At 45.3% G+C, this 27664-nt stretch overlaps 1 protein-coding gene across 3 annotated transcripts in view; it reads left to right on the forward strand.

Annotated features, from left to right (window-relative positions):
- The window catches only part of kif23 (kinesin family member 23), a 68327-nt gene extending 45860 nt beyond the window's left edge, over positions 1-22467 (forward strand). For 2 of the 3 annotated variants that reach the window (XM_055933040.1, XM_055933041.1), the window contains 6 exons: positions 3491-3691; positions 7565-7801; positions 10345-10433; positions 12984-13065; positions 21116-21186; positions 22364-22466. In XM_055933040.1, coding sequence (XP_055789015.1) covers positions 3491-3691; positions 7565-7801; positions 10345-10433; positions 12984-13065; positions 21116-21186; positions 22364-22379 — 696 coding nt within the window. In that variant the 3' untranslated portion in view covers positions 22380-22466. Of the gene's footprint in view, positions 1-3490; positions 3707-6780; positions 7123-7564; positions 7802-10344; positions 10434-12983; positions 13066-21115; positions 21187-22363 lie in introns of all 3 variants that reach the window. The other variant, XM_055933042.1, reaches the window with a different exon arrangement.
- The last annotated feature ends 5197 nt before the right edge of the window (positions 22468-27664 follow it).

Below are 27664 nucleotides of genomic sequence, written 5' to 3' on the forward strand. Positions count from 1 at the left end.
CGTTTTCCACATTTTGTTACAGCCTTATTCTAAAATTGATTAATTAAAACATTTTTCTTATCAATCTACACACAGTAATCTATAACGACAAATTTTTGCTATTTTTTTATATGTATATAATATAAAAAATAGCAAACATGTTGTCATTATAGATTATTGTGTGTGTATATATATATATATATATACAGTTGAAGTCGGAAGTTTACGTACACTTAGGTTGGAGTCGATTAACTTGTTTTTCAACCACTCCACAAATTTCTTGTTAACAAACTATAGTTTTGGCAAGTCGGTTAGGACATCTACTTTGTGCATGACACAAGTCATTTTTCCAACAATTGTTTACAGACAGACTATTTCAATTATAACTCACTGTTTCATAATTCCAGTGGGTCAGAAGTTTACTGAGCCTTTCTGGAAAATTCCAGAAAATAATGTCATGGGTTTAGAAGCTTCTGATAGGCTAATTGACATCATTTGAGTCAATTGGAGGTGTACCTGTGGATGTATTTCAAGACCTACCTTCAATCTCAGTGCCTCTTTGCTTGACATCATGGGAAAATCAAAAGAAATCAGCCAATACCTCAGAATAAACATTGGAGACCTCCACAAGTCTGGTTCATCATTGTGAGCAATTTCCAAACGCCTGAAGGTACCATGTTCATCTGTACAAACAATAGTACGCAAGTATAAACACCATGGGACCACGCAGCCGTCATACCGCTCAGGAAGGAGACGCGCTCTGTCTCCTAGAGATGAACGTACTTTGGTGCGACAATTGCAAATCAATCCCAGAACAACAGCAAAGGACCTTGTGAAGATGCTGGAGGAAGCAGGTACAAAAGTATCTATATTCACAGTAAAACGAGTCTAATATCGACAACCTGAAATGCCGCTCAGCAAGGAAGAAGCCACTGCTCCAAAACCGCCATAAAAAAAGCCACACTACGGTTTCCAACTGCACATGGGGACAAATATTGTACTTTTTCCTCTGGTCTGATGTAACATAAATATAACTGTTTGGCCATAATGACCATTGTTATGTTTGGAGGAAAAAGGGAGATGCTTGCAAGCTGAAGAACACCATCCCAACCGTGAAGCACAGGGGTGGCAGCATCATGTTGTGGGGGTGCTTTGCTGCAGGAGGGACTGGTGCACTTCACAAAATAGATGGCATCATGAGGAAGGACAATTATGTGGATATATTGAAGCAACATCTCAAGACATCAGTCAGGAAGTTAAAGCTTGGTTGCAAATTGGTCTTCCAAATGGACAATGACCCCAAGCATACTTCCAAAGTTGTGGCAGAATGACTTATGGACAACAAAGTCAAGGTATTGGTGTGGCCATCACAAAGCCCTGACCTCAATCCCATAGAAAATGTGTGGCCAGAACTGAAAAAGCGTGTGCGAGCAAGGAGGCCTACAAACCTGACTCAGTTACACCAGCTCTGTCAGGAGGAATGGGCCAAAATTCACCCAACTTATTGTGGGAAGCTTGTGGACGGCTACCCAAAACGTTTGACCTAAGTTAAACAATTTAAAGGCAATGCTACCAAATACTAATTGAGTGTATGTAAACTTCTGACCCACTGGGAATGTGATGAAAGAAATAAAACCTGAAATAAATCATTCTCTCTACTATTATTCTAACATTTCACATTATTAAAATAGTGGTGGATAGTGGTTAAACAGCCGCAGATCCGGGTCTGATGGAATCGTGAGTAACCGCTGTGAGTTACCATGGGCGCCTTCCTCCAACGATGCTCCGCTGGATGAGGGGTAGCGCAGGCAGCCTGTGAGGCGTGTGAAGGCCCCATTTTGATTTGTTTAGCGGGTAGTATTTGTCAGAATGGTTCCTGAGCACTCCCTCCCCTGCCACTATAGCTGAGGAACCCCGTCTTATTGGTGCTTGGCCTGATCGTTCAGGGTGGCGCTCTCAAATGCCTCCTGTTATTGGGTAGCATCCTTCAGTAAGGCCGGTCGCTCCTGAAGCTCCTTGTTCTCCAAGTGAGGCCAAATCATCCCACCCTTTAAGTCACAAATGTCTTTGCATTTTTCACAAAGGAAGGTGGCAAGGGTCCTTCTTTTACACTAAAACAAACATAATTTACAGTTCAACAATCACCTGGGCGCGTATTAACCGGTACAACAATCACCTGGGCGAGTATTAACTGGTACAACAATCACCTGGGCGAGTATTAACTGGTACAACAATCACCTGGGCGAGTATTAACTGGTACAACAATCACCTGGGCGAGTATTAACTGGTACAACAATCACCTGGGCGCGTATTAACCGGTACAACAATCACCTGGGCGCGTATTAACTGGTACAACAATCACCTGGGCGCGTATTAACCGGTACAACAATCACCTGGGCGCGTATTAACTGGTACAACAATCACCTGGGCGCGTATTAACCGGTACAACAATCACCTGGGCGCGTATTAACTGGTACAACAATCACCTGGGCGCGTATTAACTGGTACAACAATCACCTGGGCGAGTATTAACCGGTACAACAATCACCTGGGCGAGTGTTAACCGGTACAACAATCACCTGGGCGAGTGTTAACCGGTACAACAATCACCTGGGCGCGTATTAACTGGTACAACAATCACCTGGGCGCGTATTAACTGGTACAACAATCACCTGGGCGAGTATTAACTGGTACAACAATCACCTGGGCGCGTATTAACTGGTACAACAATCACCTGGGCGAGTATTAACCGGTACAACAATCACCTGGGCGAGTATTAACTGGTACAACAATCACCTGGGCGAGTATTAACCGGTACAACAATCACCTGGGCGAGTATTAACTGGTACAACAATCACCTGGGCGTGTATTAACCGGTACAACAATCACCTGGGCGAGTATTAACTGGTACAACAATCACCTGGGCGCGTATTAACCGGTACAACAATCACCTGGGCGAGTATTAACTGGTACAACAATCACCTGGGCGAGTATTAACTGGTACAACAATCACCTGGGCGAGTATTAACTGGTACAACAATCACCTGGGCGAGTATTAACTGGTACAACAATCACCTGGGTGAGTATTAACTGGTACAACAATCACCTGGGCGAGTATTAACTGGTACAACAATCACCTGGGCGAGTATTAACTGGTACAACAATCACCTGGGCGAGTATTAACTGGTACAACAATCACCTGGGCGAGTATTAACTAGTACAACAATCACCTGGGCGAGTATTAACTGGTACAACAATCACCTGGGCGAGTATTAACTGGTACAACAATCACCTGGGCGAGTATTAACTAGTACAACAATCACCTGGGCGAGTGTTAACCGCTACAACAATCACCTGGGCGCGTGTTAACCGGTACAACAATCACCTGGGCGAGTATTAACTGGTACAACAATCACCTGGGCGAGTATTAACCGGTACAACAATCACCTGGGCGAGTGTATTAACCTGGGCGAGTGTATTAACCCTGGCTGGTTCTGGTTTGTGTTTCCAGGAGCGTCGTGTGTGTGCCAAGCAGCTGGAGATGCAGAACAAGCTGTGGGTGAAAGACGAGAAGCTGAAGCAGCTGAAGGCCATCGTGACGGAGAGCAAGACCCCCTCAGACCAGCGCCCCGCCCCCGACAAGCCCCAGCGCCCCTCCCGGGAGAAGGACCGCGTCCCCGCCAAGAGATCGGCCTCGCCGTCACCCGTTCCCGTACGTTACCACGACATGGCGCTTCTAGAGCACTGACTCATCTAGTTAATATACCCTACTGAAGTGTTTTCCTAATCAAAGGAAGCAAACGGAATCCCCTCTCCAAAACAAACTACTGTTTCCCCCTTTTACTGCTAACAGGTTGACCTCAGCTGACTGACTGGTCTGTTAATCATGATGTGAAAACACATCTGCTTGTTATTTTACGCGTTACAATGTGGACTTAACGACTTCCATTTACTGGCCCTGACCTTTTGTGGAAGGTTTATATGAGTCCACTGTTCTTTGTCAGACTTTGATTCGATGTAACATTATGTAATTGTGTGTTGTCTATCTGGTATGCATGCAGCCTGTGTATGTTTGTTAGTGTGTGCAGGCAGCCATGTAATGGATGGATGGATGGATAGTATGTAACGGATGGATGGTATGTAATGGATGGATGGATGGTATGTAACGGATGGATGGATGGTATGTGGATGGATGGATGGTATGTAATGGATGATGGATGGTATGTAATGGATGATGGATGGTATGTAATGGATGATGGATGGTATATGATGGATGGTATGTAACGGATGATGGATGGTATGTAACGGATGATGGATGGTATGTAACGGATGATGGATGGTATGTAACGGATGATGGATGGTATGTAACGGATGGATGGATGGTATGTAACGGATGGATGGATGGTATGTGGATGGATGGATGGTATGTAATGGATGGATGGATGGTATGTGATGGATGGTATGTAACGGATGATGGATGGTATGTAATGGATGATGAATGGTATGTAACGGAGGATGGTATGTAACGGATAATGGATGGTATGTAATGGATGGTATGTAACGGATGATGGATGGTATGTAATGGATGATGGATGGTATGTAATGGATGATGGATGGTATGTAATGGATGATGGATGGTATGTAATGGATGATGGATGGTATGTAATGGATGATGGATGGTATGTAATGGATGATGGATGGTATGTAATGGATGATGGATGGTATGTAATGGATGATGGATGGTATGTAATGGATGATGGATGGTATATGATGGATGGTATGTAACGGATGATGGATGGTATGTAACGGATGATGGATGGTATGTAACGGATGATGGATGGTATGTAACGGATGGATGGATGGTATGTAACGGATGGATGGATGGTATGTAACGGATGGATGGATGGTATGTGGATGGATGGATGGTATGTGATGGATGGATGGATGGTATGTGATGGATGGATGGATGGTATGTAATGGATGGATGGATGGTATGTAACGGATGATGGATGGTATGTAATGGATGATGAATGGTATGTAACGGAGGATGGTATGTAACGGATGATGGATGGTATGTAATGGATGGTATTTAACGGATGATGGATGGTATGTAATGGATGATGGATGGTATGTAATGGATGATGGATGGTATGTAATGGATGATGGATGGTATGTAATGGATGATGGATGGTATGTAATGGATGATGGATGGTATGTAATGGATGATGGATGGTATGTAATGGATGATGGATGGTATGTAATGGATGATGGATGGTATGTAATGGATGATGGATGGTATGTAATGGATGATGGATGGTATATGATGGATGGTATGTAACGGATGATGGATGGTATGTAACGGATGATGGATGGTATGTAACGGATGATGGATGGTATGTAACGGATGATGGATGGTATGTAACGGATGATGGATGGTATGTAACGGATGGATGGATGGTATGTAACGGATGGATGGATGGTATGTAACGGATGATGGATGGATGGTAATGGATGGATGGATGGTATGTAATGGATGGATGGATGGTATGTAATGGATGGATGGATGGTATGTAACGGATGGATGGATGGTATGTAACGGATGGATGGATGGTATGTAATGGATGGATGGATGGTATGTAACGGATGATGGATGGATGGTAATGGATGGATGGATGGTATGTAATGGATGGATGGATGGTATGTAATGGATGGATGGTATGTAAATGGATGGATGGTATGTAACGGATGGATGGATGGTATGTAACGGATGGATGGATGGTATGTAACGGATGGATGGTATGTAACGGATGGATGGTATGTAACGGATGGATGGTATGTAACGGATGGATGGATGTTATGTAACTGATGGATGGATGGTATGTAACTGATGGATGGATGGTATGTAATGGATGGATGGATGGATGGTATGTAATGGATGGATGGATGGTATGTAATGGATGGATGGATGGTATGTAATGGATGGATGGATGGTATGTAATGGATGGATGGATGGTATGTAATGGATGGATGGTATGTAATGGATGGATGGTATGTAATGGATGGATGGATGGTATGTAACAGATGGATGGATGGTATGTAACGGATGGATGGATGGTATGTAACAGATGGATGGATGGTATGTAACAGATGGATGGATGGTATGTAACGGATGGATGGATGGTATGTAACGGATGGATGGATGGTATGTAACGGATGGATGGATGGTATGTAACGGATGGATGGATGGTATGTAACGGATGGATGGATGGTATGTAACAGATGGATGGATGGTATGTAAATGGATGGATGGTATGTAACGGATGGATGGTATGTAACGGATGGATGGATGGTATGTAACTGATGGATGGATGGTATGTAATGGATGGATGGATGGTATGTAATGGATGGATGGTATGTAATGGATGGATGGTATGTAATGGATGGATGGATGGTATGTAATGGATGGATGGATGGTATGTAATGGATGATGGATGGTATGTAATGGATGATGGATGGTATGTAATGGATGGATGGATGGTATGTAATGGATGGATGGTATGTAATGGATGGATGGATGGTATGTAATGGATGGATGGATGGTATGTAATGGATGGATGGATGGTATGTAATGGATGGATGGATGGTATGTAATGGATGGATGGTATGTAATGGATGGATGGATGGTATGTAATGGATGGATGGTATGTAACGGATGGATGGATGGTATGTAAATGGATCCCAACTAGCTGGTTGACTTGTCTATCTGCACCACCACCATACTCTGCCCTGCAGCCCGTCCACTCCAGGTCCAGCCAGGCCCTAGACCCAGTGTACGCCCCTCCCCAGCAGGTCAGGCAGTGGCCAGGCTCCCACCCCACCTCCCCTCCGCAGAGCGCCAGCACCAGTTCCCCCTCTGTAACCTCCTGCATCTCAGAGTGGGAGCAGAGAGTCCCTCAGGACAGACACGCTATCGCTAACCCGTCCCAGTACCGGGCCCTTAAGACTAGAACCCTAGCTCAGACCCAGGGTCTACCCAGCAGCCTTAGCAGGAGGAGAGGCAGGTGTTGGGACAGAGAGGAAGAGAGAGAGGTTCCTGACCAGACCTGTGATCTAGACCTAGAGGAGCAGGAAGGAGATTACAGGGTCAGTGAGTCTCAACAGACTAAGGTGGTAAGGTCATCTGGTAGGTAGCAGAACTGCAGTAGATTACTCTAACCAGCTCATCAGCTGACCTTTAGGTTTGTGAACGCTTCTCCCTCTATATAACTGGTACTATGTTCTTGTTTACACTTTAGACCGATTTGAAATGATTTTCTAACGTAACAGGATTGGTTGTTCCTCCTAAAACATCCATGTATAACATGTCCACTATCAAACCATGTTTCAGTCGATTTCTACCACCATGATGACTGATCTCTGATGGAATCAGATTGAGTGGTTTGGTTGGCTAGATTGTACTTCCTGTAGAGTTGATGTTCTATTACTGTCACGAACTCCCAGCAATGTAATGGTTTTATTGTTAGCAACACATAATGCTCTGACTCTGACTTTCCCCTTCTGCTTCGTTGTTTCCGTCGACGACCAGACGGGTACCCCGGTGCGTGCGGTCCACAGGCGCTCCCACTCTGCGGGCGGGGAGAGGTGGGTGAACCACAAGCCGTCTTCGAACGTGGAGCTGGACACTGTGATGCAGCCCATCCTGGGTTCCAACGCCATTAAGGTCTCTGCCCCCAGCGAGAAGGCCCTGGCCAAGTGTGACAAGTACATGCTCACTCACCAAGACGTGGCCTCTGATGGAGAGATACAGACCAAACTCATTAAGGTACGTACCGGCCAGACTTGCAAAAAACTCTCTACCGTTAAATTTCAATTAATATCCTGCCCGTTAATTTGCTTTAATCACTGAACACAACCAGCGCCTATTAGAGACAGGCATCTATTACCTTACTAACCCTCTCGCCCTCTTCTGATTTTCCACTTTTTGACTTCGCCGTTCTCTCACTCGTTTTGGATCGATTCCAGATTGCCTGGCTGTTGCCTCACCCAAATGTTGTTCTGCCAATTTGATCACTGCTAGCTTGAATTTGATGTCATTTTCTTTTAGTTGACACCATGGCTGGCAGCGAGTAGTGAATATTTTTTAAATGCCCGTGGGAATATCAGAGTTGTCCATTTGTAACCTTGAAATCAGTTAGACCCGCCGTTTATTTGACACTGTTTTATTTGCTGAAATGTGTGCCGATGCCTGGTGTCGTAGCGTTTGCTGTCATGTGAAGATTGTTATATTATCAAATCAATTCTCTATGTGTAATTATTCCTTACGTGATTAAACTAATCATGTAACATTAATTAACTAGGAAGTTGGGGCACCACGGGAAAATGTTTAGTCTATTTCCCGGATGAACTCTTCAGATATTTTCATATCTTATCGATTTAGTCTTCTATTAATGTATTATTACCTCGTCAGTCTCATTCCTGAATGTCACAAACCCTTGGATATCTGCACGAACCCTCGCATCAAAAATCATGAATCAGCGATATACAAATTGGCTTAATTATTTATTTACTAACTAATCAATTACATAAAACACACACGCAATAGTTAATCATTGGTTGCTGACATGATACACTGATATGTCCCTAGTGGGATAAGCCGATATGACGGCTTTGTAGACAAAGGAAAGGGGTGGGGCCAGCTCAAGAGCGGGAAACTCGGAGTGGACCCCCGTACATACACCACACTCATGGACATGCTTGTACTTTGAACATGAACAACCACTCATCCGAAAATAAATTGCAATTTACATATTTACGAGTGTATGCCTTTGTTGTTGCTCTCTGCGATCACTGGTCCGTCTGCTGGATAGATTGTCGACAGTCTCTGTTTTGTCCACCAGCGATCAGTCTTACGGAGTTGTAGCTTGTTATAAAGGATACGTCAGAGTACTATTCGATCGTTCGACCGGTTGCATTTACCAGACTAAAGTATTAAAACTGCTGCAGTCTGAATAATTGTTCTTTAGTTTATAGAGTTCTTAGCCATTTCAACATGGGAATGATCTCCACATTCTCTGTTCTTGTCCTTTTGGTAGAGTTGCCAACCATTTTAACATGTAGCGACAGCTTCCATGTTTTCTGGTCTAATGTACATTTTGTCAGAAGTGTTTTTTAAAAACTTTTAGTGGAAAAGGGGGTGTTCCATGACACCGTGTAATGTATGTGACCTCGCGGGGGCGTTCCGTGTAATGTCTGTGGCTCGCGGGGGCGTTCCGTGTAATGTCTGTGGCTCGCGTGGGCGTTCCGTGTAATGTCTGTGGCTCGCGGGGGCGTTCCGTGTAATGTCTGTGGCTCACGGGGGCGTTCCGTGTAATGTCTGTGGCTCGCGGGGGCGTTCCGTGTAATGTCTGTGGCTCACGGGGGCGTTCCGTGTAATGTCTGTGGCTCGCGGGGGCGTGGCCACTGACTGATCCTAAGTTAATATGAAAAACAATTCTCATTTAGAAGATTAACATCACATAGACTTTTGGAAAGATAATTTATTTTTTCCCACATTCAGATGCTAACCCCATCATTGAATAAAGGTGAAATAAATAAAATTAATTTGAGAAGTGTATACTGTCCTTCATGAGGTCACCAAATGAAACAATCTCGACGTGACTTTTCCTTAAGTGTCCCCGGACCATTCCAAATGCCGCCTGTGGCCTGACGCCGCCTGTGGCCTGATGCCGCCTGTGGCCTAATCAATTCAAATCAAATGTTATTTGTCACATGCTCGGTAAACAACAGGTGTAAACTAACAGTGAAATGCTGACTGCCGGAGAAATAGTAGAATAAATACACAATAAGTAACGATTACTTGGCTATATACAGGTAGGACCAGTACTGAGTCGATGTGCAGGGGTACCAGGTTATAACATGGCTATATACAGGTAGGACCAGTACTGAGTCGATGTGCAGGGGTACCAGGTTATAACATGGCTATATACAGGGAGTACCAGTACTGAGTCGATGTGCAGGGGTACCAGGTTATAACATGGCTATATACAGGTAGGACCAGTACTGAGTCGATGTGCAGGGGTATGACTAAAATGTAAATGTGTTCTGTTGCCTGTGTTGTGATGCCTGTGTTGTGATGCCTGTGTTGTGATGCCTGTGTTGTGATGCCTGTGTTGTGATGCCTGTGTTGTGATGCCTGTGTTGTGATGCCTGTGTTGTGATGCCTGTGTTGTGATGCCTGTGTTGTGATGCCTGTGTTGTGATGCCTGTGTTGTGATGCCTGTGTTGTGATGCCTGTGTTGTGATGCCTGTGTTGTGATGCCTGTGTTGTGATGCCTGTGTTGTGATGCCTGTGTTGTGAACTTTAAGGGTGAAGTTTTCAAGACACGAGGTGGAGGACAGTCAGTCCAGTTCACTGATATAGAAACTCTGAGACAGGAGCTGCCCACTGGACCAAGGTAGGTGTCCTGTCTACTGCCATTTTAATGTCTGCTAACTTACTGCTTCTGCTAACTTACTACTACATAGAGACTGAGACCGGAGCTGCCCACTAGACCACGGTAGGTGTCCTGTCTACTGCCGTTTAATGTCTGCTAACTTACTGCTTCTGCTAACTTACTACTACATAGAGACTGAGACCGGAGCTGCCCACTAGACCACGGTAGGTGTCCTGTCTACTGCCGTTTAATGTCTGCTAACTTACTGCTTCTGCTAACTTACTACTACATAGAGACTGAGACCGGAGCTTCCCATCTGGAAGGACGTAGGTTTCCTGTCTACTGCTAACTTAGTACTGCTACTAGTAGTACTAGTACCACTGTTACTGCTAACTTACTCCATACATGCATACATCCCATGTTTTCATGAGTTGAATTAAAATACTACAGAAATGTTCCATATGCACACAAAAGCTTATTTCTCTCAGATTTTGTGCAAAAATGTGTTTACATCCCTGTTAGTGAGCATTTCTCCTTTGCTAAGATAATCCATCCACCTGACAGGTGTGGCATATCAATAAGCTGATTTAAACAGCACGATCATTACACAATAGAAACAATAGAAGGCCGCTCTAAAATGTGCAGTTGTCACACAATACCACATGTCTTGAGGGAGCAGCAATTGGCATGCTGACTGCAGGAATATCCACCAGAGCTGTTGCCAGAGAATTTTATGTTAATTTCTCTACCATAAGCCGCCTCCAACGTCGTTTTAGAGAATTTGTCAGTACGTTCAACCTTCCTCACAACCTCAGACCACGTGTAACCACGCCAGCCCAGGACCTCCACATCCGACTTCTACACCTGCAGGATCGTCTGAGAACAGCCACCCGGACAGCTGATGAAACTGTGGGTTTACACAACCGAAGAATTTCAGCACAAACTGTCAGAAACCGTCTCAGGGAAGCTCATCTGTGTGCTCGTCGTCCTCACCAGGTTCTTGACCAGACTGCAGTTCAGCTTCGTAACTGACTTCAGTGGGTAAATGTTCACCTTCGATGGCCACTGGCCTCGCTGGAGAAGTCTGCTCTTCACGGATGAATCCTGGTTTCAACTGTCCCTGGCAGATGGCAGACAGCGTGTATGGAGTCATGTTGGCAAGCAGTTTGCTGATGTCAATGTTGTGAACAGAGTGCCCCGTGGTGGGGTTATGGTATGGGCAGGCATAAGCTACGGACAATGAACACAATTGCATTTTATTGATTTGAATGCACAGAGATACCGTGACGAGATCCTGAGGCCCATTGTGGTGCCATTCATCCACCGCCATCACCTCATGTTTCAGCATGATAATGCACGACCCCCATGTTGAAGGGCCATGCATTAAAGTTCTTCCATGGCCTGCATACTGACCGGACATGTCACCCATTGAGCATGTTTGGGATGCTCTGGATCGACGTGTACGACAGCATGTTCCAGTTCCCTCCAATATCCAGCGACTTCACACAGCCATTGAAGAGGAGTGGGACAACATTCCACAGGCCACAATCAACAGCCTGATCAACTCTATGTGAAAGAGACGTGTCACGCTGCATGAGACAAATGGTGGTCACACCAAATACTGACTTGTTTTCTCATGCTCAACCTTTAAAGGTATCTGTGACCAACAGATTCATATCTTTAATTCAGTCATGTGAAATCCATAGACTAGGGCCTAATTAATTTAATTAACTGATTTCCTTACATGAACTGTAACTCAGTCACATCTTTTAAATTGGTCCATGTTGCGTTTATGTTTTTGTTCATTGTACATACATACATACATACATACATACATACATACATACATACATACATACATACATACATACATACATACATACATACATACATACATACATACATACATACATACATACATACATACATACATACATACATACATACATACATAGTGTATTCAGACCCTTCACTTTTCCCACATTTTGTTACGTTGCAGCCTTTTTCTGAAATGGATTAAATTGTTTTTTCCTCATCACTTTACACACAATACCCCATCATGACATCACAATACCCCATCATGACATCACAATACCCCATCATGACATCACAATACCCCATCATGACATCACAATACCCCATCATGACATCACAATACCCCATCACAAAGCAAAAACAGGTTTATTCAAAATAATAAACTGAAATCACATTTACATAAGTATTCAGACGCTCCACATCCAACCTGACAGAGCTTGAGAGGATCTACAGAGAAGAATGTGAGAAATTCCCCCAAATACAGGTGTGCCAAGCTTGTAGCATCATACCCAAGAAGACTTGCAGCTGTAATCGTTGCCAAAGGTCCTTCAACAAATTAAAGAGTCTGAATACTTATACATGTGTTATTTCAGTTTTTTTTTTTATAAATGTGCAAACATTTCTGAAACTTGTCTAATCTTGGATCACACAATGATAGTTTTGTGCTGCATAGCTCAGAACGATAAGGTGAAGATCAGTGATTTTTGTTTAGTCTGATGATGATGTCAAACACTCACGGTGTGTTCCTCCATTCAGCCGTAAGAGGAGGTCGTCAGAGGGCAACACTGCCCAGGGGGGCGACCGTATGGAGGGAGACTGGACAGATGTGGAGACCAGGGTAAGAGACAGGATTCACTCCCTACACTGGACTGGCTGTTCTGTTTTGTCTGGTCCCAGATCAGTTTGTGTCGTACCAGTCCTAGTGTTACGAAACCCATAACAAGCCTACTGGTTTTGCTGCACTCACTAGTCTGTAACCTGACTCGTTATGTCTAGTGGGGCTAGCTACATAGTCTGTAACCTGACTCGTTATGTCTAGTGGGGCTAGCTACATAGTCTGTAACCTGACTCATTATGTCTAGGGGTCCTAGCTACATGGTCTGTAACCTGACTCATTATGTCTAGGGGTCCTAGCTAGATGGTTTGTAACCTGACTCGTTATGTCTAGGGGTCCTAGCTACATGGTCTGTAACCTGACTCGTTATGTCTAGGGGTCCTAGCTACATAGTCTGTAACCTGACTCGTTATGTCTAGGGGTCCTAGTCCTAGCTACATGGTCTGTATCCTGACTCATTATGTCTAGGGGTCCTAGCTACATGGTCTGTAACCTGACTCATTATGTCTAGGGGTCCTAGCTACATGGTCTGTAACCTGACTCATTATGTCTAGGGGTCCTAGTTACGTGGTCTGTAACCTGACTCATTATGTCTAGAGGTCCTAGTTACATGGTCTGTAACCTGACTCATTATGTCTAGGGGTCCTAGTCCTAGCTACATGGTCTGTAACCTGACTCATTATGTCTAGGGGTCCTAGTTACATGGTCTGTAACCTGACTCGTTATGTCTAGTGGGGCTAGCTACATGGTCTGTAACCTGACTCATTATGTCTAGGGGTCCTAGCTACATGGTCTGTAACCTGACTCATTATGTCTAGTGGGGCTAGCTACATGGTCTGTAACCTGACTCATTATGTCTAGGGGTCCTAGCTACATGGTCTGTAACCTGACTCGTTATGTCTAGTGGGGCTAGCTACATGGTCTGTAACCTGACTCATTATGTCTAGGGGTCCTAGCTACATGGTCTGTAACCTGACTCATTATGTCTAGGGGTCCTAGTTACGTGGTCTGTAACCTGACTCATTATGTCTAGAGGTCCTAGTTACATGGTCTGTAACCTGACTCATTATGTCTAGGGGTCCTAGTCCTAGCTACATGGTCTGTAACCTGACTCATTATGTCTAGGGGTCCTAGTTACATGGTCTGTAACCTGACTCGTTATGTCTAGTGGGGCTAGCTACATGGTCTGTAACCTGACTCATTATGTCTAGGGGTCCTAGCTACATGGTCTGTAACCTGACTCATTATGTCTAGGGGTCCTAGCTACATGGTCTGTAACCTGACTCATTATGTCTAGTGGGGCTAGCTACATGGTCTGTAACCTGACTCATTATGTCTAGGGGTCCTAGCTACATGGTCTGTAACCTGACTCATTATGTCTAGTGGGGCTAGCTACATGGTCTGTAACCTGACTCATTATGTCTAGGGGTCCTAGTTACGTGGTCTGTAACCTGACTCATTATGTCTAGAGGTCCTAGTTACATGGTCTGTAACCTGACTCATTATGTCTAGGGGTCCTAGTCCTAGCTACATGGTCTGTAACCTGACTCATTATGTCTAGGGGTCCTAGTTACATGGTCTGTAACCTGACTCATTATGTCTAGGGGTCCTAGTCCTAGCTACATGGTCTGTAACCTGACTCATTATGTCTAGGAGTCCTAGCTACATGGTCTGTAACCTGACTCGTTATGTCTAGGGGTCCTAGCTACATGGTCTGTAACCTGACTCATTATGTCTAGGGGTCCTAGCTACATGGTCTGTAACCTGACTGTCTAGGGGTCCTAGCTACATGGTCTGTAACCTGACTCATTATGTCTAGGGGTCCTAGTTACATGGTCTGTAACCTGACTCGTTATGTCTAGTGGGGCTAGCTACATGGTCTGTAACCTGACTCATTATGTCTAGGGGTCCTAGCTACATGGTCTGTAACCTGACTCATTATGTCTAGGAGTCCTAGCTACATGGTCTGTAACCTGACTCATTATGTCTAGTGGGGCTAGCTACATGGTCTGTAACCTGACTCATTATGTCTAGGGGTCCTAGCTACATGGTCTGTAACCTGACTCATTATGTCTAGTGGGGCTAGCTACATGGTCTGTAACCTGACTGTCTAGAGGTCCTAGTTACATGGTCTGTAACCTGACTCATTATGTCTAGGGGTCCTAGCTACATGGTCTGTAACCTGACTCATTATGTCTAGTGGGGCTAGCTACATGGTCTGTAACCTGACTCATTATGTCTAGGGGTCCTAGTTACATGGTCTGTAACCTGACTCATTATGTCTAGGGGTCCTAGTCCTAGCTACATGGTCTGTAACCTGACTCATTATGTCTAGTGGGGCTAGCTACATGGTCTGTAACCTGACTCATTATGTCTAGTGGGGCTAGCTACATGGTCTGTAACCTGACTCATTATGTCTAGGGGTCCTAGTTACACGGTCTGTAACCTGACTCATTATGTCTAGGGGTCCTAGTCCTAGCTACATGGTCTGTAACCTGACTCATTATGTCTAGGAGTCCTAGCTACATGGTCTGTAACCTGACTGTCTAGGGGTCCTAGTCCTAGCTACATGGTCTGTAACCTGACTCATTATGTCTAGGGGTCCTAGCTACATGGTCTGTAACCTGACTCATTATGTCTAGGGGTCCTAGTTACATGGTCTGTAACCTGACTGTCTAGGGGTCCTAGCTACATGGTCTGTAACCTGACTGTCTAGGGGTCCTAGTTACATGGTCTGTAACCTGACTGTCTAGGGGTCCTAGTTACATGGTCTGTAACCTGACTGTCTAGGGGTCCTAGCTACATGGTCTGTAACCTGACTCATTATGTCTAGGGGTCCTAGTCCTAGCTACATGGTCTGTAACCTGACTCATTATGTCTAGTGGGGCTAGCTACATGGTCTGTAACCTGACTCATTATGTCTAGGGGTCCTAGCTACATGGTCTGTAACCTGACTCGTTATGTCTAGTGGGGCTAGCTACATGGTCTGTAACCTGACTCATTATGTCTAGGGGTCCTAGCTACATGGTCTGTAACCTGACTCATTATGTCTAGGGGTCCTAGTTACGTGGTCTGTAACCTGACTCATTATGTCTAGAGGTCCTAGTTACATGGTCTGTAACCTGACTCATTATGTCTAGGGGTCCTAGTCCTAGCTACATGGTCTGTAACCTGACTCATTATGTCTAGGGGTCCTAGTTACATGGTCTGTAACCTGACTCGTTATGTCTAGTGGGGCTAGCTACATGGTCTGTAACCTGACTCATTATGTCTAGGGGTCCTAGCTACATGGTCTGTAACCTGACTCATTATGTCTAGGGGTCCTAGCTACATGGTCTGTAACCTGACTCATTATGTCTAGTGGGGCTAGCTACATGGTCTGTAACCTGACTCATTATGTCTAGGGGTCCTAGCTACATGGTCTGTAACCTGACTCATTATGTCTAGTGGGGCTAGCTACATGGTCTGTAACCTGACTCATTATGTCTAGGGGTCCTAGTTACGTGGTCTGTAACCTGACTCATTATGTCTAGAGGTCCTAGTTACATGGTCTGTAACCTGACTCATTATGTCTAGGGGTCCTAGTCCTAGCTACATGGTCTGTAACCTGACTCATTATGTCTAGGGGTCCTAGTTACATGGTCTGTAACCTGACTCATTATGTCTAGGGGTCCTAGTCCTAGCTACATGGTCTGTAACCTGACTCATTATGTCTAGGAGTCCTAGCTACATGGTCTGTAACCTGACTCGTTATGTCTAGGGGTCCTAGCTACATGGTCTGTAACCTGACTCATTATGTCTAGGGGTCCTAGCTACATGGTCTGTAACCTGACTGTCTAGGGGTCCTAGCTACATGGTCTGTAACCTGACTCATTATGTCTAGGGGTCCTAGTTACATGGTCTGTAACCTGACTCGTTATGTCTAGTGGGGCTAGCTACATGGTCTGTAACCTGACTCATTATGTCTAGGGGTCCTAGCTACATGGTCTGTAACCTGACTCATTATGTCTAGGAGTCCTAGCTACATGGTCTGTAACCTGACTCATTATGTCTAGTGGGGCTAGCTACATGGTCTGTAACCTGACTCATTATGTCTAGGGGTCCTAGCTACATGGTCTGTAACCTGACTCATTATGTCTAGTGGGGCTAGCTACATGGTCTGTAACCTGACTGTCTAGAGGTCCTAGTTACATGGTCTGTAACCTGACTCATTATGTCTAGGGGTCCTAGCTACATGGTCTGTAACCTGACTCATTATGTCTAGTGGGGCTAGCTACATGGTCTGTAACCTGACTCATTATGTCTAGGGGTCCTAGTTACATGGTCTGTAACCTGACTCATTATGTCTAGGGGTCCTAGTCCTAGCTACATGGTCTGTAACCTGACTCATTATGTCTAGTGGGGCTAGCTACATGGTCTGTAACCTGACTCATTATGTCTAGTGGGGCTAGCTACATGGTCTGTAACCTGACTCATTATGTCTAGGGGTCCTAGTTACACGGTCTGTAACCTGACTCATTATGTCTAGGGGTCCTAGTCCTAGCTACATGGTCTGTAACCTGACTCATTATGTCTAGGAGTCCTAGCTACATGGTCTGTAACCTGACTGTCTAGGGGTCCTAGTCCTAGCTACATGGTCTGTAACCTGACTCATTATGTCTAGGGGTCCTAGCTACATGGTCTGTAACCTGACTCATTATGTCTAGGGGTCCTAGTTACATGGTCTGTAACCTGACTGTCTAGGGGTCCTAGCTACATGGTCTGTAACCTGACTGTCTAGGGGTCCTAGTTACATGGTCTGTAACCTGACTGTCTAGGGGTCCTAGTTACATGGTCTGTAACCTGACTGTCTAGGGGTCCTAGCTACATGGTCTGTAACCTGACTCATTATGTCTAGAGGTCCTAGCTACATGGTCTGTAACCTGACTGTCTAGGGGTCCTAGTTACATGGTCTGTAACCTGACTCATTATGTCTAGAGGTCCTAGCTACATGGTCTGTAACCTGACTGTCTAGGGGTCCTAGTTACATGGTCTGTAACCTGACTGTCTAGGGGTCCTAGCTACATGGTCTGTAACCTGACTGTCTAGGGGTCCTAGTTACATGGTCTGTAACCTGACTCATTATGTCTAGGGGTCCTAGCTACATGGTCTGTATCCTGACTCATTATGTCTAGGGGTCCTAGTTACATGGTCTGTAACCTGACTCGTTATGTCTAGGGGTCCTAGCTACATGGTCTGTAACCTGACTCATTATGTCTAGGGGACCTAGCTACATGGTCTGTAACCTGACTGTCTAGGGGTCCTAGCTACATGGTCTGTAACCTGACTCATTATGTCTAGGGGTCCTAGCTACATGGTCTGTAACCTGACTGTCTAGGTGTCCTAGCTACATTGTCTGTAACCTGACTCATTATGTCTAGGGGTCCTAGCTACATGGTCTGTAACCTGACTCATTATGTCTAGGGGTCCTAGTTACATGGTCTGTAACCTGACTGTCTAGGGGTCCTAGCTACATGGTCTGTAACCTGACTCATTATGTCTAGGGGTCCTAGCTACATGGTCTGTAACCTGACTGTCTAGGGGTCCTAGTTACATGGTCTGTAACCTGACTCATTATGTCTAGTGGGGCTAGCTACATGGTCTGTAACCTGACTCATTATGTCTAGTGGGGCTAGCTACATGGTCTGTAACCTGACTGTCTAGGGGTCCTAGTTACATGGTCTGTAACCTGACTCATTATGTCTAGGGGTCCTAGCTACATGGTCTGTATCCTGACTCATTATGTCTAGGGGTCCTAGTTACATGGTCTGTAACCTGACTCGTTATGTCTAGGGGTCCTAGCTACATGGTCTGTAACCTGACTCATTATGTCTAGAGGTCCTAGTTACATGGTCTGTAACCTGACTGTCTAGGGGACCTAGCTACATGGTCTGTAACCTGACTCATTATGTCTAGGGGACCTAGCTACATGGTCTGTAACCTGACTGTCTAGGGGTCCTAGCTACATGGTCTGTAACCTGACTCATTATGTCTAGGGGTCCTAGCTACATGGTCTGTAACCTGACTGTCTAGGTGTCCTAGCTACATTGTCTGTAACCTGACTCATTATGTCTAGGGGTCCTAGCTACATGGTCTGTAACCTGACTCATTATGTCTAGGGGTCCTAGTTACATGGTCTGTAACCTGACTGTCTAGGGGTCCTAGCTACATGGTCTGTAACCTGACTCATTATGTCTAGGGGTCCTAGCTACATGGTCTGTAACCTGACTGTCTAGGGGTCCTAGCTACATGGTCTGTAACCTGACTCATTATGTCTAGGGGTCCTAGTTACATGGTCTGTAACCTGACTCATTATGTCTAGGGGTCCTAGTTACATGGTCTGTAACCTGACTCATTATGTCTAGGGGTCCTAGCTACATGGTCTGTAACCTGACTCATTATGTCTAGTGGGGCTAGCTACATGGTCTGTAATCTGACTCATTATGTCTAGGGGTCCTAGCTACATGGTCTGTAACCTGACTCATTATGTCTAGGGGTCCTAGCTACATGGTCTGTAACCTGACTCATTATGTCTAGGGGTCCTAGCTACATGGTCTGTAACCTGACTCATTATGTCTAGGGGTCCTAGTTACATGGTCTGTAACCTGACTCATTATGTCTAGGGGTCCTAGCTACATGGTCTGTAACCTGACTGTCTAGGAGTCCTAGCTACATGGTCTGTAACCTGACTCGTTATGTCTAGGGGTCCTAGCTACATGGTCTGTAACCTGACTCGTTATGTCTAGAGGTCCTAGCTACATGGTCTGTAACCTGACTCGTTATGTCTAGAGGTCCTAGCTACATGGTCTGTAACCTGACTGTCTAGAGGTCCTAGCTACATGGTCTGTAACCTGACTCGTTATGTCTAGGGGTCCTAGCTACATGGTCTGTAACCTGACTCGTTATGTCTAGAGGTCCTAGCTACATGGTCTGTAACCTGACTCGTTATGTCTAGAGGTCCTAGCTACATGGTCTGTAACCTGACTGTCTAGAGGTCCTAGCTACATGGTCTGTAACCTGACTCGTTATGTCTAGAGGTCCTAGCTACATGGTCTGTAACCTGACTGTCTAGAGGTCCTAGCTACATGGTCTGTAACCTGACTCGTTATGTCTAGAGGTCCTAGCTACATGGTCTGTAACCTGACTCGTTATGTCTAGAGGTCCTAGCTACATGGTCTGTAACCTGACTCGTTATGTCTAGAGGTCCTAGCTACATGGTCTGTAACCTTAATGAATGTGTGCATTTATGTGAGAAATCGGTGTATACGCTTCTGCTGCCCCCTGGGGGATGGAATGTGGAAGTGTATCCTGGCCTAACTGTGTGCTAACACCACTACCTGCTACATACCACTGTATTCATAGTCACATATTGGCCTGTGACTGACCATAGGACAATGACCAAGACTGTACAATCATATCTGGTACCAGGCTGTCATCACTGTAGGATATACAGTAAGGTACAGGTAACTGCCAAAATAATGGAAACACTTGAGTCAATGAGGGACACAAAGTATATCGAAGTCAGGTGCTTCTAAACCGGTGTGGTTCCTGAGTTAAGCATTTAACATCCCATCATGCTTAGGGTCATGTGTAAAATGCTGGGAGGCCATTTATTTTGACTACCATGGCTATAGCATGACAATGCCCCCATCCACAAGGCACGAGTGGTCGCTGGATGAGCATAAAAAGGGTTGAAAACCATATGCCTCGAGGCAGTCTGTCACCAGATCTTAACCCAATAGAAGACTTATTGGCGATTCTGGAGCGGCTCCTGAGACAGCTTCTACCACCATCAACAAAACACCAAATGATGTGGACGAATGGTGTCCGTATCCCTCCAACAGAGTTTCAGACACTTGTAGAATCTATGCCATGGTGCATTGAAGCTATTCTGGCTCGTGGTGGCTCAACGACACCCATTTTTAAGACACTTGATGTTAAAACATTTTTTGGGCCAGTTACCTGTAGTTAACCGTTCTAGAAGCTTCCACATTGTGTGTGTTCTGTGTTTCAGTGTTCTATGGCTGTCGAGATGAGGGCTGGGTCTAACCTGGGTCCGGGCTACCAGCACCATGGGCATCAGAAGTAAGTATCATTTCTTCCGTAGGTTTTATCCGACAAATACGTATGTGTGAACTTTCGAGGGACACGTTTCAAGGTTTCTAAATTATTACACGAGAGTGTACAAAACATTAGGAACACCTGCTCTTTCCATGACAGACTGACCAGGTGAATCTAGGTGAAAACTATGATCCCTTATTGATGTCACTTATTAAATCCACCTCAATCGGTGTTGATGAAGGGGAGGAGACACGTTAAAGGAGGATTTTTAAGCCTTGAGACAATTGAGACATGAATTGTGTATGTGTGCCATTTAGAGGGTGAATGGGCAAGACAATATATTTAAGTGCCTTTGAACGGGGGTATGGTAGTAGGTGCCAGGCACACCGGTTTGTGTCAAGAACTGCTGCTGGGTTTTTCATGCTCCACAGTTTCGTATGGAGAATGGTCCACCACACAAAGGACATCCAGCCAATTTGAAACAACTGTGGGAAGCATTGGAGTCAACATGGGCCAGCATCCCTGTGGAACGCTTTGGACACCTTGTAGAGTCCATGCCCTGACGAATTGCGGCTGTTCTGAGGGAAAAAGGGTTGGAATTGTTTTGTACACTCAGGAAGCATTGGAGGCAACATTGGCCAGTGGAACCTCGTAGAGTCCATGCTCTGACAAATTGAGGCTGTTCTGAGGGAAAAGTAACTCAATATTAGGACGAGGTTTGGTATGTTCAGCCGATTAGGACGAGGTTTGGTATGTTCAGCCGATTAGGAAGAGGTTTGGTATGTTCAGCCGATTAGGAAGAGGTTTGGTATGTTCAGCCGATTAGGACGAGGTTCGGTATGTTCAGCCGATTAGGACGAGGTTCGGTATGTTCAGCCGATTAGGACGAGGTTCGGTATGTTCAGCCGATTAGGACGAGGTTCGGTATGTTCAGCCGATTAGGAAGAGGTTCGGTATGTTCAGCCGATTAGGACGAGGTTCGGTATGTTCAGCCGATTAGGACGAGGTTCGGTATGTTCAGCCGATTAGGACGAGGTTCGGTATGTTCAGCCGATTAGGACGAGGTTCGGTATGTTCAGCCGATTAGGAAGAGGTTTGGTATGTTCAGCCGATTAGGACGAGGTTTGGTATGTTCAGCCGATTAGGAAGAGGTTTGTGTTTCTAAAGTCAGTAACTGTTGCATGTTGTTTTTGTGTTTTAGACGCAGAAAGCCCTGAAGATCCTGTCTGGGCTGCTCCATACACCCCCCTCTGTCCTCAACCCCCCCCTCTGTCCTCAACCCCCCCCTCTGTCCTCAACCCTCCTCAACCCCCCCCCCCTCCCTCCTCCTCAGCCCTCACCCCCTCCCTCCTCCTCAGCCCTCACCCCCTCCCTCCGTCCTCAGCCCTCACCCCCTCCCTCCGTCCTCAGCCCTCACCCCCTCCCTCCGTCCTCAGCCCTCACCCCCTCCCTCCGTCCTCAGCCCTCACCCCCTCCCTCCGTCCTCAGCCCTCACCCCCTCCCTCCGTCCTCAGCCCTCACCCCCTCCCTCCGTCCTCAGCCCTCACCCCCTCCCTCCGTCCTCAGCCCTCACCCCCTCCCTCCGTCCTCAGCCCTCACCCCCTCCCTCCGTCCTCAGCCCTCACCCCCTCCCTCCGTCCTCAGCCCTCACCCCCTCCCTCCGTCCTCAGCCCTCACCCCCTCCCTCCGTCCTCAGCCCTCACCTCAACCCTCCCTTCTCCTCACCCCCTCTCTCCTCACCCCTTCCCTCACCCCCTCTCTCCTCACCCCTTCCCTCACCCCCACGCGGCTGGTGTGCAATAGCTAACACTCTGGAAACCATTTATTTTTAATCTTTAGCCTTAGTAACAACTATTTAAACATTTCCTATTGCTTTTTTATATATGTAAAACAGTGTGTATATACACTACCGTTAAAGTTTGGGGTCACTTAGAAATGTCCTTGTTTTTGAAAGAAAATAACATTAAAATAACATCAAATTGATCAGAAATACAGTGTAGACATTGTTAATGTTGTAAATGACTATTGTAGCTGGAAACGGCTGGTTTTTATGGAATATCTACATAGGCCCATTATCAGCAACCATCACTCCTGTGTTCCAATGGCACGTTGTGTTAGCAAATCCAAGTTTAACATTTTTAAAGGCTAATTAATCATTAGAAAACCCTTTTGCAATTATGTTAGCACAGCTGAAAACTGTTGTTCTGATTAAAGAAGCAATAAAACTGTCCTTCTTTAGACTGGTTGAGTATCTGGAGCATCAGCATTTGTTGATAATGGGCCTCTGAACGCCTATGTAGATATTCTATTAAAAATCAGCCGTTTCCAGCTACAATAATCATTTATAACATTAACAATGTCTACACTGTATTTCTGATCAATTTGATGTTATTTTATTTTAATGGACAAAAAAAAGTGCTTTTTTTAACAAGGACATTTTTAAGTGAGTTTCAACTTTTGTACCGTAGTGTGTATATACTTATTTTGTAAAATATTTTGGTGTGTGGTCTGATCACATATAAAGCCAGTATTAACTGAATACATCATGATTCAGCCAAAGATGGACTGTTGGGGTTCATAACTAACTGGGCCTGTTGACAATATAAGAATAGTTCAATGGTTTCAGATTTACTTTCGTTTTTTTGTGTGATTTTTATTATTTTTTAAGGACAGTTGTATTTTGTTACGTGGCACATCGAGGCAAGTCAGTGAAGAGTAGCGTGGTTCCAGATCTGTTTGTGCTGTGTTGCTAAATACTATAGTTATTGTGGTGTGACAATGAGGACACAGATCTGGGACCAGGCTAATGTTGGGATACATTTTGTTCAGTGAAATGTTTTTCTGTCTGTTTTGAAACTTAAGTTCAAGCCTTCATTCATGTTCACTTTTTTAGTTTTGAATCAGCTGGTATATTTTCTATATTTCTCTGCTTGTTTTGTAAAGATATTTTATTCTGGGTTGAACTAAACTGATCTCCACAGCTTTTATTGTAAAAGTAGTTTAGGAATTAAATTCCTTTCAAAACACCTTTTTTGTGTTTTTATTTTTATATGGATTTGAGTTTTGCATGTGAAGTGTTAACTTAGATTGTCAGCTGTTTTATGGTACACAATTCTAAAGTCCTTCTGGATAAGAGCATCTGTTAAGTGACTAAAATGTAAAAATGTGTAAATTACAATGGATGAACAGTAGATGGCAGAACTGGATATTATAAGAATGACTGTAATTTACTGTAGAGGATCAGCTGTTCTCTTCCTGAACTAAGAATGCTCTGGAGGGAAAAGAGATTGGGGCGATGCGTAAAAAAAAACAATACCCCCATCACCACAAGAGAAACCTCCCAGCCTGCATCTCTCTCTAAAATAAGTAAGTTGTAATGCCATTGGCTTAGGCTAGCTGTAGAGCCAGTTTGAAATGTATTTTTTTTTATTTATTTTTTTTACCGTTATTTTACCAGGTAAGTTGACTGAGAACACGTTCTCATTTGCAGCAACGACCTGGGGAATAGTTACAGGGGAGAGGAGGGGGATGAATGAGCCAATTGTAAACTGGGGATTATTTGTTGACCATGATGGTTTGAGGGCCAGATTGGGAATTTAGCCAGGACACCGGGGTTAACACCCCTACTCTTACGATAAGTGCCATGGGATCTTTAATGACCTCAGAGAGTCAGGACACCCGTTTAACGTCCCATCCGAAAGACGGCACCCTACACAGGGCAGTGTCCCCAATCACTGCCCTGGGGCATTGGGATATTTTTTTTAGACCAGAGGAAAGAGTGCCTCCTACTGGCCCTCCAACACCACTTCCAGCAGCATCTGGTCTCCCATCCAGGGACTGACCAGAACCAACCCTGCTTAGCTTCAGAAGCAAGCCAGCAGTGGTATGCAGGGTGGTATGCTGCTGGCAAATGTGGATCCTTCTCTCCTTACGAGCCATGCCTCCTATCCTCTCCTTCCTCTTCTCTGTCCTCTCCTTCCTCTTCTCTGTCCTCTCCTTCCTCTTCTCTGTCCTTCTCCTTCCTCTTCTCTGTCCTTCTCCTTCCTCTTCTCTGTCCTTCTCCTTCCTCTTCTCTGTCCTTCTCCTTCCTCTTCTCTGTCCTTCTCCTTCCTCTTCTCTGTCCTTCTCCTTCCTCTTCTCTGTCCTTCTCCTTCCTCTTCTCTGTCCTTCTCCTTCCTCTTCTCTGTCCTTCTCCTTCCTCTTCTCTGTCCTTCTCTGTCCTTCTCCTGCCTCTTCTCTGTCCTTCTCCTGCCTCTTCTCTGTCCTTCTCCTGCCTCTTCTCTGTCCTTCTCCTGCCTCTTCTCTGTCCTTCTCCTGCCTCTTCTCTGTCCTTCTCCTGCCTCTTCTCTGTCCTTCTCCTGCCTCCTTCTCTGTCCTTCTCCTGCCTCCTTCTCTGTCCTTCTCCTGCCTCCTTCTCTGTCCTTCTCCTGCCTCCTTCTCTGTCCTTCTCCTGCCTCCTTCTCTGTCCTTCTCCTGCCTCCTTCTCTGTCTTTCTCCTGCCTCCTTCTCTGTCTTTCTCCTGCCTCCTTCTCTGTCTTTCTCCTGCCTCCTTCTCTGTCTTTCTCCTGCCTCCTTCTCTGTCTTTCTCCTGCCTCCTTCTCTGTCTTTCTCCTGCCTCCTTCTCTGTCTTTCTCCTGCCTCCTTCTCTGTCTTTCTCCTGCCTCCTTCTCTGTCTTTCTCCTGCCTCCTTCTCTGTCTTTCTCCTGCCTCCTTCTCTGTCTTTCTCCTGCCTCCTTCTCTGTCTTTCTCCTGCCTCCTTCTCTGTCTTTCTCCTGCCTCCTTCTCTGTCTTTCTCTTGCCTCCTTCTCTGTCTTTCTCCTGCCTCCTTCTCTGTCTTTCTCCTGCCTCCTTCTCCTGCCTCCTTCTCTGTCCTTCTCCTGCCTCCTTCTCTGTCCTTCTCCTGCCTCCTTCTCTGTCCTTCTCCTGCCTCCTTCTCTGTCCTGGATGAGCTCCGTTCGAGACTGTCCTACCAACGGGACATTAACATCTGTAATATCTTGTGTTTCACCGAGTCGTGGCTGAACCACGACATGGATAACATACAGCTGGCTGGATTTTCCGTACATCGGGAAGCGAGAACAGCTGCCTCCGGTAAGACGAGGGGTGGTGGTGCGTGTCTATTTGATAAGTCACCGCTGGTTTGCCAAATCTAATATTAAGGATCAAATCACATACACATATTTAGCAGATGTTATTGTGGGTGTAGAGAAATACTTGTGTTCCTAGCTCCAACAGTGCAGTAATATCTAACAATACACACACAAAAAAAAAGCAAAGCAAAATAATGGAATTAAGAAATATATAAATATTAGGACAAGCAATGTCGGCATGTCATTGACTTAAATACAGTAGAATAGAATACAGTATATACATGAGATGAGTAAAGCGGTATGTAAACATCCAAAATTTACCAAGAGAATTTATCTATATTTTTTGTCTATTTACCATCACAAACCGACGCTGGCACTGAGGCCATAAGCAAACATGAAAATGCACATTCAGAGGTGGCGCTCCTAGTGGCTGGGGACTTTAATGCAGGGAAACATAAATCTGTTCTACCTTTTCTACCAGCATGTTAAATGTGCAACCAGAAGAAAAAATTCTGGACCACCTTTACTCCTGTTACGCACGCCTCTGAGAAGAGGGAACGCAACTCCCTGCTACAACTCAACTCTCTGAAGTGCAAGAGGTATGGACTGTAGGTGCGAGTAAGGATGACACCAAAAGCAGAATTTACCGTTTACTAGAATTTATTTTCTTACACGGTAATATGGGGAAAAGGGGCTGGACGGAACCAAAGCAAAGAAAGTAAATATCAAAGTTCCCCCTCTCCTATCTAACCTGCCTACCCACTTAACTTACCACCGCCTGGTGCCCTAACCAAAATACAGGGGGTGGTCCGCCCAGGTCTTACCTAGTGTGCCTAGACAGTAAATATACTACGGGTATATGTATGCCCTCGGGCCTCTTGCCTAAGCACTCCCAAAGTGCCTTCTCCTTCCCCCCTGGGAACAAATGAAACAGAGTAATTATTAACGATTTCACAAACACTCACAAACACAGGACATAGAAAAACTGCTACCAACAACAACAGTACATACCACACTTTCTGATACACAACCCACACTATATCACAATCTAATTTTTCTCTCTCTCAATCTCCAAATCTCTACTCCAAATCTCATCTCTCTCCTCTCTACTCTCAATCTCTCCTCTCTTGGGCAGAACACTGGCTTTTATCTTCAGGTGGCAATGGTGATTAGTCAGCTGCTTCTTGACGAGGGGGCGGGGTCAGCTCCAATCACCAATTAGTCTGGGGTCGACCAATCAGCTGGCTGGGGAGTATTTCAGGAAGCCATCTCCTGAAACACACACTCAAATACAAAACAGAACACAGAAACTGGGGAACGTAACAACTCCACACACAGAGATGCATACAAAGCTCTCCCTCGCCTTCCATTTGGGAAATCTGACCATAACTATCCTCCTGATTTCTGCTTAC

This window comes from Salvelinus fontinalis, chromosome 9 (genome assembly GCF_029448725.1).
Source record: "Salvelinus fontinalis isolate EN_2023a chromosome 9, ASM2944872v1, whole genome shotgun sequence".
Classification (NCBI taxonomy): domain Eukaryota; kingdom Metazoa; phylum Chordata; class Actinopteri; order Salmoniformes; family Salmonidae; genus Salvelinus; species Salvelinus fontinalis.